At 36.4% G+C, this 16,508-nt stretch overlaps 1 protein-coding gene across 5 annotated transcripts in view; it reads right to left on the bottom strand.

The window, feature by feature from the left end:
* Positions 1–16,508, bottom strand: part of FAT1 (FAT atypical cadherin 1) — a 101,249-nt gene that overhangs the window by 61,860 nt on the left and 22,881 nt on the right. For all 5 annotated transcript variants that reach the window (XR_008483994.1, XM_054290683.1, XM_054290699.1 and 2 more), the window contains exon 3: positions 3,431–3,745. Coding sequence is in view for 4 of the 5 variants with exons in the window: in XM_054290683.1 (XP_054146658.1) it covers positions 3,431–3,745 (315 nt within the window). In the remaining variant the exon portion in view is untranslated. The remainder of the gene's footprint in view (positions 1–3,430; positions 3,746–16,508) is intronic.

Here is a 16,508-nt window from a genome sequence, read left to right as displayed (position 1 = left end):
TAGGTTGTTTCTATTTATAATCCTATTACTACTATGGGTGGGAATTTCAGCCATAGACCACAGTACCATAGCATTAAATTTTATAAAGAGAAAGGAAACAATGGATCCTTGACCAGGAGAAGAGATAGTAACACCTCACCACCTGAGTTGTATTTTAACAGTCACCACATATTTTAAGAATCCCAACACTAGCTTTTAGTTGACTTGAACTGAATGTCATTACAGTCCTCAATTCACCTTTGGGGATGCACACCAGCAGATATTAAACTCATACTGTCACTGTCAATGTTTCAACAGGATACAGTTAAAAAGATTTGATTAATATTCCAGCCCCATCTCCCCTGTGGTTGGAAAGGAAACTGGGGGCCCTGGGGAAGGTTTCTCTTCCTTGGAAAAATACCTTACAGTGTGATAACTTCAGTGTGATAACAAGGATAATATACACACATAAGTAAACAAGACAAGACTTGATCTCTCCAATTCTAGTCAAATGTACTCTTCAGCTGAGCCCTCTTTTAAGTGATTGGGAAGATAGAATGCACTGCGTTATAACTAGAACAATAACCAGTATCTTTAATATGTCAATTCTATTGAAAACACTTTCACACCAAGTAAGATCTATTCAGATTAAATACATTCAATATCTTATGGATAGAAGAGAGAATTGAGAACTTAAGAACTTGATAATCTTAGTCAAAACCCAGCCCCTATGTTAGTGCCCACTGCAGACTAACAGTTTCAAACTGGTCATGTACAGGATAGGCAATATGTCCCATTAGAGCACATGAAATGGGAAGACAATATATATATATGAATTAGCTTTTTAATTTCTCCATTGAATTATCTGAGTGCACTCTAGGAACAAGCTTCCCTTCTCTGCTCTGCCCACCTTTTTCCTTTCACTATGTTTAAGATGTCTGTCTAGAAGCATGTCTATTTAGCATTACAATTTTAACAGTAATAGCATGAATGGCGCATGATAGCTGAATACCTAAGCCTGGGCCTTTAATTATATTGAGGGAAGAAAAAAAATTTCTTCAACTGAATGTAAATCAGAAGGAGATTCTTTTATTCACAGTGCTTGTGTTCTGAAATATAATGATTTAATTATTTCCAGTTGCTCTTTTGCTTTTTATTCTTTAACACCAAACTAAGGACTGTGGATTGAACTGCTTGCTTCCAGTGTATGCGTGCTACAATAGAGGCAGGTAAGAAGCTCTCTTGACAGAAAATCTTTATTCCTTTTCTATTAAGTGCTCCTTATCACTTCACCATCTATTGTGCTGAGCTCTCTCACTCAAGGTCTCTTTGTAACATAAATGAGATCACAGTAAGCTACTGACATAGAAAACTGCAAACTCTGTCCAAAGACAAGTCACAACCTCCCAGTGCCCTAATTCTACCCATTAAATAGGAATAAAGATATTTCTTTACGTCAAAACTTCAGCAAGGGAGGTACAGTAGTGTCTTTTTTCAAAACACAGTTTGGAAAATGCCACCTGATGATACAGGGGGCTGAAAGAGGAGGAAAAGAACAGAAGAAAGAGAAAGAGAAAATGACCTGTAGTTTTGTATCCTGTATATTTTGCAGGAATATTTAAGGAAACAATAACCAAAAATAACTGGCCAATTATAGAGTAATGATGAAAAGAATGGAGGTAGAACTTATGTTCCTTTGCAATTTGAATACTGCAGTCACTCACTTTTTTTCCATCCAACTCACAGGCAATTTTATTTCCATTTTCTCAGTATTATACTGAGACAATGAAAAAATATCAAAGTGGTAGGCAATATAACTTTTTCAAAATCATAAAGCACAAGGAAGTAGATAAAAAAGCAGATTTTTTTTTCCTTTTGCATCATGTAAAATGAGAAAAAAGAGACAGAGCAAAGCAAATAGAAATAAAGCATGCAAACACTTTCTGCATTCACTTCAGAAGACTGTGGTTGAATTTCTCTTGCTTTACTTTTCAGGCTCCCTTTTCTCTAAAACCAACATTTTGCAAATACAGTGTTTAGATGAAGGCTTTAACTATACTAAATATCTTCTGTTGCTATAGCTATTTCATATGCCCCTCTTGGCAATGTTTTTACAGATGCAGCACATGCTGACAAAGAAGTTATTGGCAGAAATAACCTAAATAACATATCTGTGTTTGCACTCAGAGCTTTGCTGACACAGCAATTGCAATTGATAAAGCACACAAGTCTTTCATACCCTGAGCTGAAATAACTACAGAACAAAATGAAGGCCATATCCTTCAAAACATTTTTTCACTCCATTTTTGCTCCTTTAAGTACCCTGAAATTGCTTCCATGAATGGGCAAGAGCTAAATTACTAAAAACTGCTCCCTTGTACTTACTGGGTTTGTAATAGATTAAAGTCTCTCACTGCGCCTCTGCAGGACCTCTAATCTTAAACTCTCTGAATTGTGATTAAAAAAAAAAAATGGCTCAGTGAACCAAAAGCATCTCTCATAATTTTTACTGTGAAATAATACCTAAACACAACATATGAAAAGCTAAGCTGGGCACAACCTTGCAAAAAAACCCCAAGTTCTTCTCTAGACATAAATTGTGGGGAAAGCATCCAGTATGTGTATTATTTTCTCTACATTCAGAAGGAAGGGATGATAGGCAACACTTAAAATATTTTCAAAATTACTAGGTAGCTTCAGTTAAGACTGATTATTTTGCTTCCCATCTGTCTGTCCTACACACCTTTCAGTACCTGCAATTCAGTTCCTAAAAGGTTACCTGCTTCTTGTGTTTGTGCTCCCCTATTAAAACCTCAGTGCTTTTTTCCCGAAGCTTTCCAAATAACCAGTGAACTCAGACTCTTTATTTTCAGTGCATAAAAACCACAGCTGAAAATAATCCTCCAGATTATGTATTTCTAGCAGCAGCAATAGTTAATTACAAAGAAAGTGTCTTCTGACTGTGGGACAAGTGAATCTGCAGGGAGTAAGTGGCTTATTTTGCTTAGACTAACATGACATCCTCCCCCTGGCTACCAAAAAAAATTTAAAAAAAACTATAAAGACAACTGACAAAAAAACCCCTATAAAGACAACTAAAAACAATTTGGATGAAACTAAATTAAATTATGGGTTTTTACTGTATAGTTACTGTACTATAAAAATGCATGGACGTTGACCAGTCTAGAGAGGAGCTACTCAGAAGTAAGCCTTCAGAAAACATGCCTGATGTAGATGTCAAGTACTTGGAACCAAGTGCTCCACTCTAATATCTCTTTTTCTACATGTTTATATAACTTACTGACACAGCCCAAGACACCAGCTTAACTCCAGCTATTGTGAAAGCATGTTTTCAACATTAAACCAAAGATTTTGATTTCACCTGGTTTATGCAATTATGCAAACACATTAATTTATTAATACCTAAAATAAAACACTGCATTGTACTTACCAGTTTTGGGGTTTATTGAGAAGAATCCCTGTGGATTTCCACTTGTAATCTTGTAGGTTAGTTTTTCACTTGAGCTCGAATCTGGATCAAATGCCTCAATCTGAATGACAGACACATCTTTAGGTGAGTTTTCCATGACCTCTGGGTAATAAACTGGTTCTGTGGTCTGAGGAGCATTATCATTAACATCCCCAACTTCTATGTAGATTTCAATGAAAGATGATAGAGGCACAACGCCTTGGTCTGTTGCATAAACAGTAAGCCAGTAATGCGAAGTAGTCTCACGATCCAGGTGGTCTGCAGTCTCAATAATGCCTGTTTAATACGAAGAAAGATAAATAGAAAATGCTCAATAACTATGCAGAAATGTGTAAAAATACAGTAAGCAACAAGTTTAAGTAAATTAATAAATCAAAATGAATACAAGTTCAAAACAACCAACATTGATTCCACAGTGTGTGCTAATATACACACACACACATTAAGAGTAATCTGAACCACAAAAAATAAAATCACTGTAAGAGTTTTAAGCAATTATGCATCACTTACTAAAACTATATATTGCTTTATTTCCTTTCCAACATCTTTTGAAATACATCAGACCAGTCAGCACTATTCATAAAATTGGTTTTGCCTAAAAGATTAAATTAAATATGTAATTCACAATCTTTTGGGACTTGAATGACCCTCTGTACTCATTACGGTAAATTGTATACCACATTAAACTATCTGGTTTAGATGCCAAATTCTTGACCTCTTTAATATTATTTGTATTAATGAATAACTACTTAAATGTGAAACATTTTTATCTCTGTGCCCAAATGAATTATTTGACTGAACTTTCTTTATATGCTGATTTATATTCACACAGACATGTCACAGAAAAAAAAACAAATGTTATACCAAACGTAACTTTTGCAACATTAGGACTAACCAATGGTTGCCATTACTCTGGAAATGGAAGGCAGCAAAAATAGGGGCAAAAATCTGCTCAATCTTACAAAGATAAGATGAATTACCAAATAAGGAGCTACTATGTAATTCACAAACTTAATAAAAAGCTGTCCGCTGAGCCTACAGGAGATTGTCTAGGGCAAGAATGACTAAAGAATTTACAGCATGAAGAAATACAACTTTATTTTTACAAGCAACTTAATCTACATGTACAGCCACGCTATGCATGTGTCACAAGGCTATGTGCTATGGTGTAACCCATGGGGGATGAATACTAAATAGTCATGGAACCATGGCAAAGTAAAACTTCACACTTTCGTTTTCCTGCTCCAATCACTCCTACAGGGTGTCTGATTTGAGTTTTTTTTTTAAGAGAACTTAAGATCAACCTGATACATGTCAGGATGAGGAACAGAGTAAGCCCTTGCAACCACTTCAGTGGAAATTCTGAAGGGCTTTGTCATGGCTCTTACTATTTGTTGTACACTCACACACCAGGACTAATCAGAATTGGAGCCAAGATGAGTCAAACTATCACCATGACAGCCAGTTTTGGACTTTGGATAAAGCCACATAATGTGAGTATGCATGATGTGGCACTTCTACTGAGGTCATGTACTTCACACAGATACATATATCTCTATACACTTACATGTACACACCGTCAGTCAAACAGGATCTCAATAAAACTATGCCACTGTTTTCACAGGAATTCTTTGGGAAAGGAATTAACTCTAAGTATTGTGTGCTTCACATACTACAGACATTTTTTTGGATACATTATACTGACTGAGGAAAATATTAAGGAATTACTTATTTATTCACTACTTTCTTTGCCTTGTGAGAAGCTGGTCTGACCATGGCAGGTTAAAATATTAAGATGTCAATAAGATCACTTCAGAAGAGCTGGAGGGGATTGAAACCAATGCTTAGACCTGCAAACTCCCATATATAGCATTTCAAGCAACATAGCATTTCAGAACTACCACCAGATGTCAGTGTGGAAATTGGTTTAATATAGCGCCAAAGGCTACAAAACTGGGGTAAAAAGGAGGGGCACTGCAATTCCAAAATAGGCATGCATTACATGCAGTCTATAAGAGTTTTCCTGAAAGTAAACTACTGGCTTTATAATTTCCTTTTTTATCTTTCTGCAGAACAACATCATCAACAACTAAGTTTAGGTGTTAATTAATACTGATATTTCACATTTCCGGTCTCTCTGCCTCAGTATTTACATTTTGTTTGATGACAGTTTTACTATTACAACACAAAGGTAATACTATCCAGTAGTCATTGGATTTGTGCACTGGTTACCTGAATAGTTTCTGCACAAATTTCCTCTTAATAATGGACACAACCTTGAGCACTCAGTTACCCAGATTCTATTTTGTAACTCATGGCACACTTTTTGTGTGACTCTACCTCAGCCAGGAGACTTGCTTGAGAGTAATGAAATTTGTTACTTACTGTGGCCTCACTTCTAAATCTAAATAATGGATGTAGCACACAAACACTTCATCTTAAATCTGGATGGACTCTATGTATGCCTTGGAAAGTTCTGTAAGCCCTTCATGTCCTACCAAAAAGAAGACTGGATTGTATTAACTCCCTTCTAGCGAAGGTTCCAGCAATGCTGCTTTTTTATTTGTGATTCGTGCTGAAAAGAGCAACTGTTTTCATTTTACACATCCCACTTTCTAAACAGCAGCTGCATCAGAACTGGCATATTAATTTAAACACAGCTTTGACTGATTCTAAAGAAAGATAAAAAGAGACTCTTGTGGAAATGAAGCTCACTTCCTGCAATATGCTCACCTAACATCTACAAATTCTACCTCCCTAGTTATCAAAGCCCTCCTCAACTAAAAGGATAACTAAACCTATTCTATTTTTGTAGTGTATTAGTTCTCAAATGTCCATTCCCTTAAGTGACATCCATCACATGAAATGAAGAGGGAAAAAAAGTACCACACCTGAAAAATTAGTATCTCAAAAAGAAATATGTGGGAAAACTTACAGTATGATACAGCGCACATGGGCAACTTTGTCTTTTGGTTAATTTTTAATTTCAATTTAGATCTGCATTTATAATGTTACTTCTGTATTTTACATAGACTTTGTAGAGAAAGGCTTAGAATCTGTCTGATGATCTGACCACTGGATGCACCATCTAACACAGGTTCCCCAATAGGATAGCTCTGCTTTCATTGGAATGTCCCAATTTCCTACAGGGGCACTCACATAAACTCTGAGCATGCATTACTCAAAGTGACGGGGAATTTCATTGGTTTTCCATTTTCCTCATGTTTCTCACTAAACTGATCCTGAATTTGAGGGTGAACATTTTTTTTTTTATGTAGCCTTTATAATTCCAATCTGAAATAAAAAACATCCAGGAAAACAATTTTATGATCAGTCACCTACGCAAAACCATCTACCTAACTGTTCAACACTAATAAACGGGTTAATTCCTGAGTGATTTTTTTTTTAAAGGTACAAAGGAACAAAGGACACAGTTTAAAATAGATGCAATAGACAGGTGTGAATGTGCAAGTTGGGAAGCAGATGCTTGTGGATGTCCTACCCCTGGAAGTGTTCAAGGCCAGCTTGGATGGGTTTTAAACAGCCTGGTCTCTGAAAGCGAAAGGTGCCTCTGCCCATGGGCACAGAGTTGGAACTAGATGAACTTAAAGGCTCTTTCCAGCTCAAACCATTCTACAATTCCATGATTACTAGAGACAGGCACTGCAGGTAAGTGGATTAATTACTTTGACAATATCAAAAATGAAGACTCAAAATAACATTCCTGCATCATAAAAGCTAAGAAAAAGGGAACAGGAAGGTACAGAACAAAAATTTCCCTTCAACCTTCACATATTGAGAGCTATGGAGGAAAGGCCACCACACCTAGCTCTGCTCATTGCTCAAAGCTGCAGGCAATACAGCAAAGGAAGGGATGACTGGTTTATTAATATGACTCAGCTTTCTTCATGATGTTTGAACCTGGCAATAAAATGGAACAGATATACTAATCCAGCACATGTCTAGGGGTGGGGGCAGGCTCAGACAATCAAAACTTGAATTTCTTTTGGTTCTATGTCAGCTTTTATGTCACAAAGTACAATAAAAACTAAACACACATAACTATAAGAAGTACTTCAGTTTTTTCTTTGCCCCCTCAACAATCTGATCTTACACCAGTAATTACAAAACACAATCCTATTGTCGTTAATCTAGTTGAAATTGCTCCTGCTTCTAAAAGTTTAACACTAAATCTTTCCTGATTTTGCCTATGAGAACACTAATAGCCTCATTTTTAATTTCTATTGAACAATAATGAATAAAATTGCATGAAAACTTCAGTAGCATACTACACCTTCTAAGGAACAGAAGCTTAAAAAAAACGACTGATTACTTTTGTTAACAATTATAACAATCATTCTCCTACCAAATTACAAGTCAAGAACCAGTCCTTTAAGCACACCAGTTTTCTGCTTTTGCAAATGTTGACTGCAGTAGCCTACTTTACATTTTAGGGCAGCACAAGACTGTAGGCTGCCTGAAAGCCATCACTCAGCACTTATGGAGTTAATAAATTCACTGGTTTCTAGTTCCAGTGGGCCTCAAGATAACAGAGAAAAAACTGATCAGGACTCCTCTATCAAACAGAAATAATAAAACAATCTAATAAGAATTAATTTGTTTTAATCTTGCAAACATCTAGATCCATTAAGCATCAGTAAGATATTGATCATATCGCCAGTTTCAAGAGCATGTTTTGGCTCCTAGAAAGAATTTTTTCTTTTCTCTTCAAGTGGTACAAGGCACATTTAAGGAATACACCTTAAGTGCCTTTACTGCATCTTCAATGCTGTAAAAGCTACATCTCTGTTCTAACTCTTCCCCCATTCACAGAATATCCTTAGTCAGCAGATTTCCCATCCCTCCTAAGGCAGTTAGCTAATTTTGACTTTTACAAACCATTTGTTTTTTATGTAGCAAGACAAGTTGAGAAATCTACTAATGAATCTTTCACATGAATGGTAATCCCAAAGACTTGCAAACATTGTTATTCAAAACATAGGTGAAGCAAGGATTCAAAAAGCATTTTTCACTTGACTGGCTGCGCAATCTTGAAACCTTTCAGGTGGTCAGGATAAAAAGAAATTTAAATTCAGTCACTAACCACCAGAGGGGAGCACAAAAGAGCTCTGATGAAATGTTTCCCAGTCAACTGTAAGAGGACATCAGAACTGATTTTACAATATTCATATGTCTGAAATTTTAGACTAGATATCGTTCCCACCTGATGCAGTAGGACTTTTCCATCAATTTCATTAAAGGAAGGCAAATGAAGGCAAATTATATTCTACTACTGTAGAATATAATTTAGACAGAATTTAATGTGGAGAAATAGGATGGTATATGAATACAGCAACTGAGGAAAAAGTCGAAAGAGTAACCCCATTGGTAACAGGAAGCAACACTTCCCCCAGTTTAAATCCCACAAGACAAATCACTACAATCAAAGTCACTCTCAAAAGAAAACCCTAAAATACACCTCAAATCTGACACTCTTATATATGCCAGTTGTATCTAATTAACAAATGCTCAAACTATAATACTCCCAATTCCCAGGGATGATCCTCCTTAAGTGTGCTTATCCATAAGAACTCTAATTAACAATATTAATGATTCCATAATGGAAATCAAAACCTGCAATCATTTCTCAGCAAAGCATGAAAATGCAGTTTAGCAGAATTTGCCCCCGGAATGACATTTGAAGCAAACTAAGAAATCCCTGGCCTGGAACATGATGCTTGAAATCTGATTACAAACTCAATTAATCTAAGTTCTAATAAGTTGGGTAAATCAAAAAGCTTCTTCAGCTGCTTTAAAAGCCATTCTGAGGGCTAGGGGGAAAGCAGTATTTTACAAATTGCACGAACAAAAGTTTTGATCAAATATGACCTTCAACAAACAACCAATTCAACTCTAAGTTTCAAAAGCCAGTGGATTAAGCCTGTTATAAACACGGAGACACGCTGTCCTCAATGGCACCAGAGTGCCAGCACACCAACCCAGACTGCAACTGTCCTGAATTCTAAACAAACAGCGAGTCACTACAGGGTAAACTACCACTAAGGCCTGCACACTCTTTTAAACTAGAGATAAAACTGCTCAGCACATTCTGCAGCTTGCTTTGTGAATCTCTGCTACCTCAAGATAGGCAGCATATATTTTTCAGAAGTTACTATGTGAACAAGGGTCTAAAGGATCCCAGCTCCCAGAAGTTTACTTGCCAGTTTTTCTGAGAAAATTTCTGCTTTAAATTTTGTGAAACTTTGCTTAAGTTGTTGTTAAAACAAAGAATTTGTTAGTGGTTTGGCTACCTTCCTAAGTAAAGTCTTATTTAATAAAATACTATTATATTTTAGCTTCTAATGTTATCCAATTCAAAACAGACAGTTTTCAGGTTGTTACTAAAATCTCCAGAATTACATGGCTAGAACAGGCCAGAAAAACAAAGATATTTTATAAAGTTGGTATTTTTAACTTTTGATTTTTTGCACAGCTCATTTTATTTGAAATAGCATCTCTTCTAACCAATAACTTTGTTAGTGACAGTGCAGTTCTTCAAACACATCCAGATCAAACACAGATGAACACAAATTGCTTCCCATTCATCTCTTCTTATATGCTCTATTTTTCTTGGATTTTTTTCCTACTTATTACCTATCATGATGTGATTAGCATTTTCCTGAGCTGTATAAACACAGAGGCTACAGCAGAGAAGACAGGATTAAAAATCCAGAAAACAAACAGTCCCTGCCCCCCCTCCTCAAAAACTGGCACCCACAATAAACCAGGAAAGAGCATCTGGCATAGGAAAAGATGCAGTGCTTGTCTGTTTCTCAGCAGACCCCAGAGGCCTTGAAGAGGAGCACATCCACACTCTGTTACCCTCCTTTTCCCCTTGAGTAACTCCCAGAGGCACAGTCAAACCAGGACAGTTGGCAAGTGCAACCCTGCGTGCTCCTGTGTGTTACACATACAGGGTTTTTCACTTGGTTTCTTTTCCCTCCACTTTATGATCCCCGTCAGAAATGCTAAGAAGGAGGAAGGTGACTTGGAAAAAAAAAAGTGCATTCATTAATAGTTATGGTATATACCTATGCAAGATAAAACAGACTACAGCAGAGTATAGTGCACGATTTACAAGTACTACATCCATCTGTAATACTAATTGTGGCCAGTGTCATAGCTCAGATTCTTTCCACTTTTACAGCAATTAAAAAAACCCCTCTATCTGTGTTTCTGTTAACTTCCCAACTTCCTTCTGATAACTACTGAAGCTTCTGGTCGTGACTGTAATCTGACATTGGGAAATGCCTTGAAACAGCAGTCACAACCCTATATACCATAAAATGTTTTATAATTTGAAGGTTTTGAAACATGTAACCTATTGAACTCTGAAGAAAAAAACTATTCTTTCCCCCAGGCCACTGTGCTACTTTAACTCAGGCCTCTACCAAGCACCAGTAAGAGACAAGTAAACCTTAAGCCTACCATGCTTCTAAAATAGCAGCCAATGCTAATGTCAACAAAATTTAATAGTATTTGATCACTCAAGTGTAATAAATAACCACTTAGTAAAACCAAAACAAAGACAGCACAATATCACATCAGCCCTAATTTTACACAAACCAGCTATCCTTAAGCACTGAAAATTTTACTTCTGTCCTGCCACAAAGACAAAAAACTATTCAGTACATAAAACACCATCTGAAAAGCCCCAAATCTCCATCCTGGTAAGTCCATGAAACAATCTCCCTCTAAAGAAGGAATGGCATGAGATTCCTCTTGCAAAAGTGAAATGTCAGCTCATCCACTCTATAAACACAGCAGAATACCAAGAAAGGCACAGCAATCTAACTCCTGAAATATTAAAGACTTGTGGCAGGCAGTGTGAACTTCTTAAAAGTACATACAATCTCTTCTTTTAAGAAAAGTATTATTTTTGACAAATAAGCTGAGCTGGAAAAGTTCCTTACTTTTATTGTTTGTGCACTTTGAACAGGAAGCATTACATGATTACACCTCTATGGAACAAGGTGCAAAAGCCACCCAGAGAAATACAATTTGCTTTTCACCTCCATAGCAATTTAAAACTTATCAGTGACAATGCAAGCTACTCAGACTTCTTCATCTGAAGATTCACACAGACTAAACAGTACTGTCTCAGAATATAAATAATCCTTTCCTGCAGCTCTGAAGGAGAGTGAAAAGTTGTAGCAACTATTGCTTGACTTTGAACCACACATGAACAAGAGATGTTCACTGCTTTTCACTCGCCTCTTCTCCAGAAGCATTAATTAGGCAAAGACAGAAAGTCTGTAACCTGGCAACAAACCATCGATACTGCGTTTTCCATACCTCAAAGTGAGGTGACTTGTCTGCAAACACATCTGAGGAATATCAATGTGCAAAACTAGGTAGGTAGGTAGACAGATTTGAAGAAAAACAGAATGTTCATCAGGTAAGTGCAGCTATCCCTTAAATAAGCATCTAGAGATTGTACAAAGACCTAGAAGTAAAGATGTGCATAGTTAAAGCGCTACACCAAAAACAGACTATATTTTAAAACATTGAAAAGCCAGATTTATCAGGTACCATTATCATGTAAGTGGGTAAAGTCAAATAAGAAATTATCAAAAAGAGAACTGTAAATAATTAGAAGCAGTAACATTTTAACTTCTAGTTCCTGCCACTTTACTTGCTGCACATTTCTACAAAAAACAAGTCAAATGAACAGAAAACACAGTGTTCAGACCATTTAGGAAAGAAAAATAGTTTTTATGTATGTTCCTAAAATTGTCTACATAAAATATTATGCCCAGAAATTATGACTTGGTACTAGGTAGTCTGGGCTACAAGCAATAAATCTCCTAAGGTCCACAAAGATTGTAAACTTCCTTTCAGGAAGTTGGGGGTTGGCGAGGGGGAATTTTTGCAATTAGAAGGTCCTTGATGGCGCTGCCTTAGAACTCAACTGATTACTTCCAGTTCAAAAAATCTTTTGGGACAATGGCAGACAGCTCCCATTGTCAGCCTCATTTATGGTTATTTTAATAGTTCCAGCTTATTTCTGTCAGCTAGGCGGCTTGTACGTCAAGCTTTTGGACAGGCAATATAATTGCTATACAGAGGAACAGTACCATGTTGCTAAAGCTTGATATGGAGAGACACAAAAACCCCCTGATGCGTCCACATTAGGGAAATGTAATGTTAACTCCTCTGCCAATAGCAAAAATTATTGTAATACAACCACATAGGATCTACACTGCCTTGAAGAGACAGCAAGCAAAGCATGCTTTGCTGTTAACATGACCAGTCAATCACGATTTGAGAGAAAACTTGTTGAAGAAAACATGACTGCACTTCAACATCAACATTACAGCAGGTTCATAAAATACTAGAAAAAGCAGGACAAACTGCCAGCAGGTTCTGGGCCAGCACGTGGGATTTCAGAGCCCACAAAAGCAGTTTCTGCATTACACGAGCAAGGTTTGTAGGATCTGAGGGAAGTCATTGCTCTGGCCACCCAGCCCTTATTCAGGACAGCTTTTTGTCTTCAGATAAAGACATAACAAGTTTCTATGTCCCAAGAAATAAAATTAGAATAGGAAACTATTTAAGCAAAACATTTTGGGATAATATTGCTGAGCTGTTTTAAGCTAAGTTACCTTCATGACCAAGAAAATTTCTACTAAAATGTAGGTGATTCACAAACAAGCAAAGGCTTTTACAGGTCCAGTGTTTGTTTACTTATGAACATCAAGGACAAAGAAGGAAATTAATTAATCAATTTTTTGTAAAGAATGTGTACTTGCCTCTGCATAAGAAACACAAAGGATGAATTTCTATAATCTTTGTTAAAGTTTATAAGAATTTCTTAAACACACAAATGAAAAAAATATATGCTCTTTAGAACTCTGGCTTCACCAGTGACTGCGAAATCCCTCTTAAGTTCTCTATTAGTCTTCTTACTACTAAGGAATTGTTGACAATGAGTGTGGTAAGTCTCATAATTTAGCTAGGAAATGGGGAGCCTCTGAAGGGGAAATTCCTCTGCAAATGGACCCAGGAATTTCAAAACTAACTGGAGTTGACAGATTAACCTAGGTCCCCCTTAGGCAGAAGAAGAGTCTACAAGGAAAATAATGAGACGCATGGGAAGCCAATTATGCACAAGAGCAACACATTTAATTGTTCAGAAACTGGTTTGTTGATCCAGAAGGATCTAGCTGTTTAGACCTCTGCAAGCTATTAAAACCTGGACAGTTCTGCAACAACTATACTTTGAAACTATTAAACTTTACAGATTACAGTTTTTTTCTGTAAATTTCAGGGGTTAGTGACCATCTTAAATAAGGAAAAATTGTTCCATGCATCCCAGGAATACTTTTCCTGTACACACTGCATTTCTCTCAGATTCCCTTTTTGGTGGAAATTTGAAACTGCAGCTTACCCCTTATTACTTCTGTGAAACACTGAAGGCCCAGCAAGTCAAACAGAGCAGTCCTATCCTTCAGAAAGAAGCTGTTACAGCTGTGTTCCACAACAACTCTGGCTCATGACTAACTCACCACAAAAAAAACTGTTGTTTAGCACATGTGTGTGTTATTTATGCATGGCTGTGGTTTGGACTACTGCAATTTTGCTTCAAGCTTTCAGTCTCCAAAATATTTTCAGTTGCAGAAACTGCTGGTTAGCAATGATAGTTTCCAGACCAGCTCTGAGCAAGAAAAGATACTGATATCTATCAAAAAGGAGGTAGCATGTTGAGGAATTCTGGAAATCAGGCTATTACTGCTGTTCATGTTACTGCACCAGGTAGCTATAGACACAAAAGCACGTAATTACTGCCAACAGAAATGCTGCTCCCAAGCAGATTTCTGTGGACAAAGAAGATCTGATACACCTCTGGGCATGCTAATGCTAGGAGAACAAAGCAAATTGACAAAGTCATGGAATGAAAGCATCTGGGATTCAGTGACATCAAAAGACATTTTCATGCTTGCTCTGACAAAGTCAGATGTATTAACCTACAAAGTATCCATTTATTTATTCAGACTTTATTTCTGGTCCTGTTTCCAGAGGGGATTCTACATTGATGAGTACCTGTTAAACTAATTTTTAATTAGCCTTATTTGCCTTTGCATATGAATCAAATTAAACACAAGGCCATACAGAGAAACATTTCTGAACTTCTCTGGTTTTGATTAAAATTTTAAAGCCAGAGGAATCCTGAAAGCAAAGAGTTTTGGTATCATAAAATTATGCTTATTCTCTTTGGTTAGGATTACTGTATCAAGCAAATGAGAAATCTTCCATTTGCAAGCAAATTCTTAGAGCACACTGAAGAACCAATACATAACATCTAAAAAGAAGACTTGTAACTAGAAAACTAGAGATTATTTATCAGATGTCAAGCATACTTATTTGTGGGGGCCCTGGACGCTTGCTGGGAAATAGTTTCAGTTTTTCTCATATAAACAATGGACAACTGCACATGCAGTCTTAATCAACACTCTCCAGAATAAAAAATTACTAATGGTAGTAGAAATTCATGCAAGCTACAGTTAAAAAGTATAAAAATCTATAAATTTAATTCATTTTATTGCTTACTAGGCAAACCTGCAAGCATTTGGATGAACAAAGACCACAGAGTCTCTCTGACAGAATTTCCATGGAAAAAGCTTTTAGTTATTCTCCACAGGAACATTTTTTGCTGAAGATAACTGCATCCTTCAAAACAATACCAAATAAAATGAGTACAATGAATAATTGCTTCATAAACCAATAATTTGTCATAAAGACGTAGATCAACTCAGTCAACGCTAGGAGAATGTAAATGAAAGAATATTATATTGTAGGTAATTAGTAGACCATTTAGACACAAAATGCATTTTGGTCCTCACCACTGAGGATTTTCTTCCTTGTTTAAGAAATTCACAGAATACACAGCAAGTAGACTGAGTTGCACCAGGAGACCTTCTCAAATCTCTGTATCTGTCCATAGCTGTTGTCAAAAAGAGACTCTCAAATGTTGGTCATTCTTGTGTTTGACTAGACTGAATGACTCAGTTTCCAAATATTTTTTATCATTCCTGGAATTACAGAAATAGAATGGCATGTATGTCTTATTCCATTTCCTCCCATCATCACATACTGAATCAATATTCACTCAAACATTTACTCCAATAATGAGCAGTAATCTTGCTCTCACTCTGTCACTCCCTTAACTTCTTATTAAACAATGCACATTAAAGCTGATCTGTCATTTGAGTCAATGGCAACTTGACAACTCATTTTCCACTAACAATTTTTGAACACTTTCCTTAACTGTACCTTAACTGTACAGATTCAAGTCAGTTCAAAATTTCAGTACAAAATTTCACCATTCAGTATGAACATTCTGAAGCAAGCAAAAAGCTAATTGAAAAGCCCAAAATATATGATAGTTTTTGTTTTTACATTTACAAGCACAGTTCCTGATCTGTTGGTCTCTGTACTTAACAGACAAGGCCAACTCAGAAATCTGATTAGGAATGGTGTAAAATAGCTTGGACTATGAACTGCTTAGATGTTATCACTTTTTTTTTTTTTAAGCCATGTTCTGCCTATATCTATACACTTAAGAATAAACTGCCATGTCTTCTTACATAGTTTTTTACTTTAAAACTACTGTCTGGACAAACATAGGCAACACAAAATATTACTATACTAACTAATAGTACAGGTAGAAACAACATAGATATAACCAAAAATCAAAGAAAGGCACAGGTCATTTTCCCATTTCTGATTAATCTGCTGAAATTGATCCTGTAATATTTAAATTACCTTTAAAGTGAACTATCACACCAGACTTCTTACGTGAAGAAATAATCTTTCCTTCCCCCCTCCCAAAGTAAGTAACATTCCTTGCACAGGCAGCTGCACATTTGTTAATCATTAACTGGTTTTGAAATAATGATGGAGGGAAACTGTTAGCTATTTCTCACAACGGCACACCAACAAAATCTTGAAAACAGAAGATTAAGTGAATACTGTAAAA

The sequence above is a fragment of the Melozone crissalis genome, unplaced genomic scaffold (genome assembly GCF_028551555.1).
Source record: "Melozone crissalis strain CALT ecotype California unplaced genomic scaffold, PUWL_Pcris_2 ptg000006l_1, whole genome shotgun sequence".
NCBI classification, from domain to species: domain Eukaryota; kingdom Metazoa; phylum Chordata; class Aves; order Passeriformes; family Passerellidae; genus Melozone; species Melozone crissalis.
Note: the sequence above shows the minus strand (reverse complement) of the source record. Positions and strands in the feature narration are given on the sequence as shown.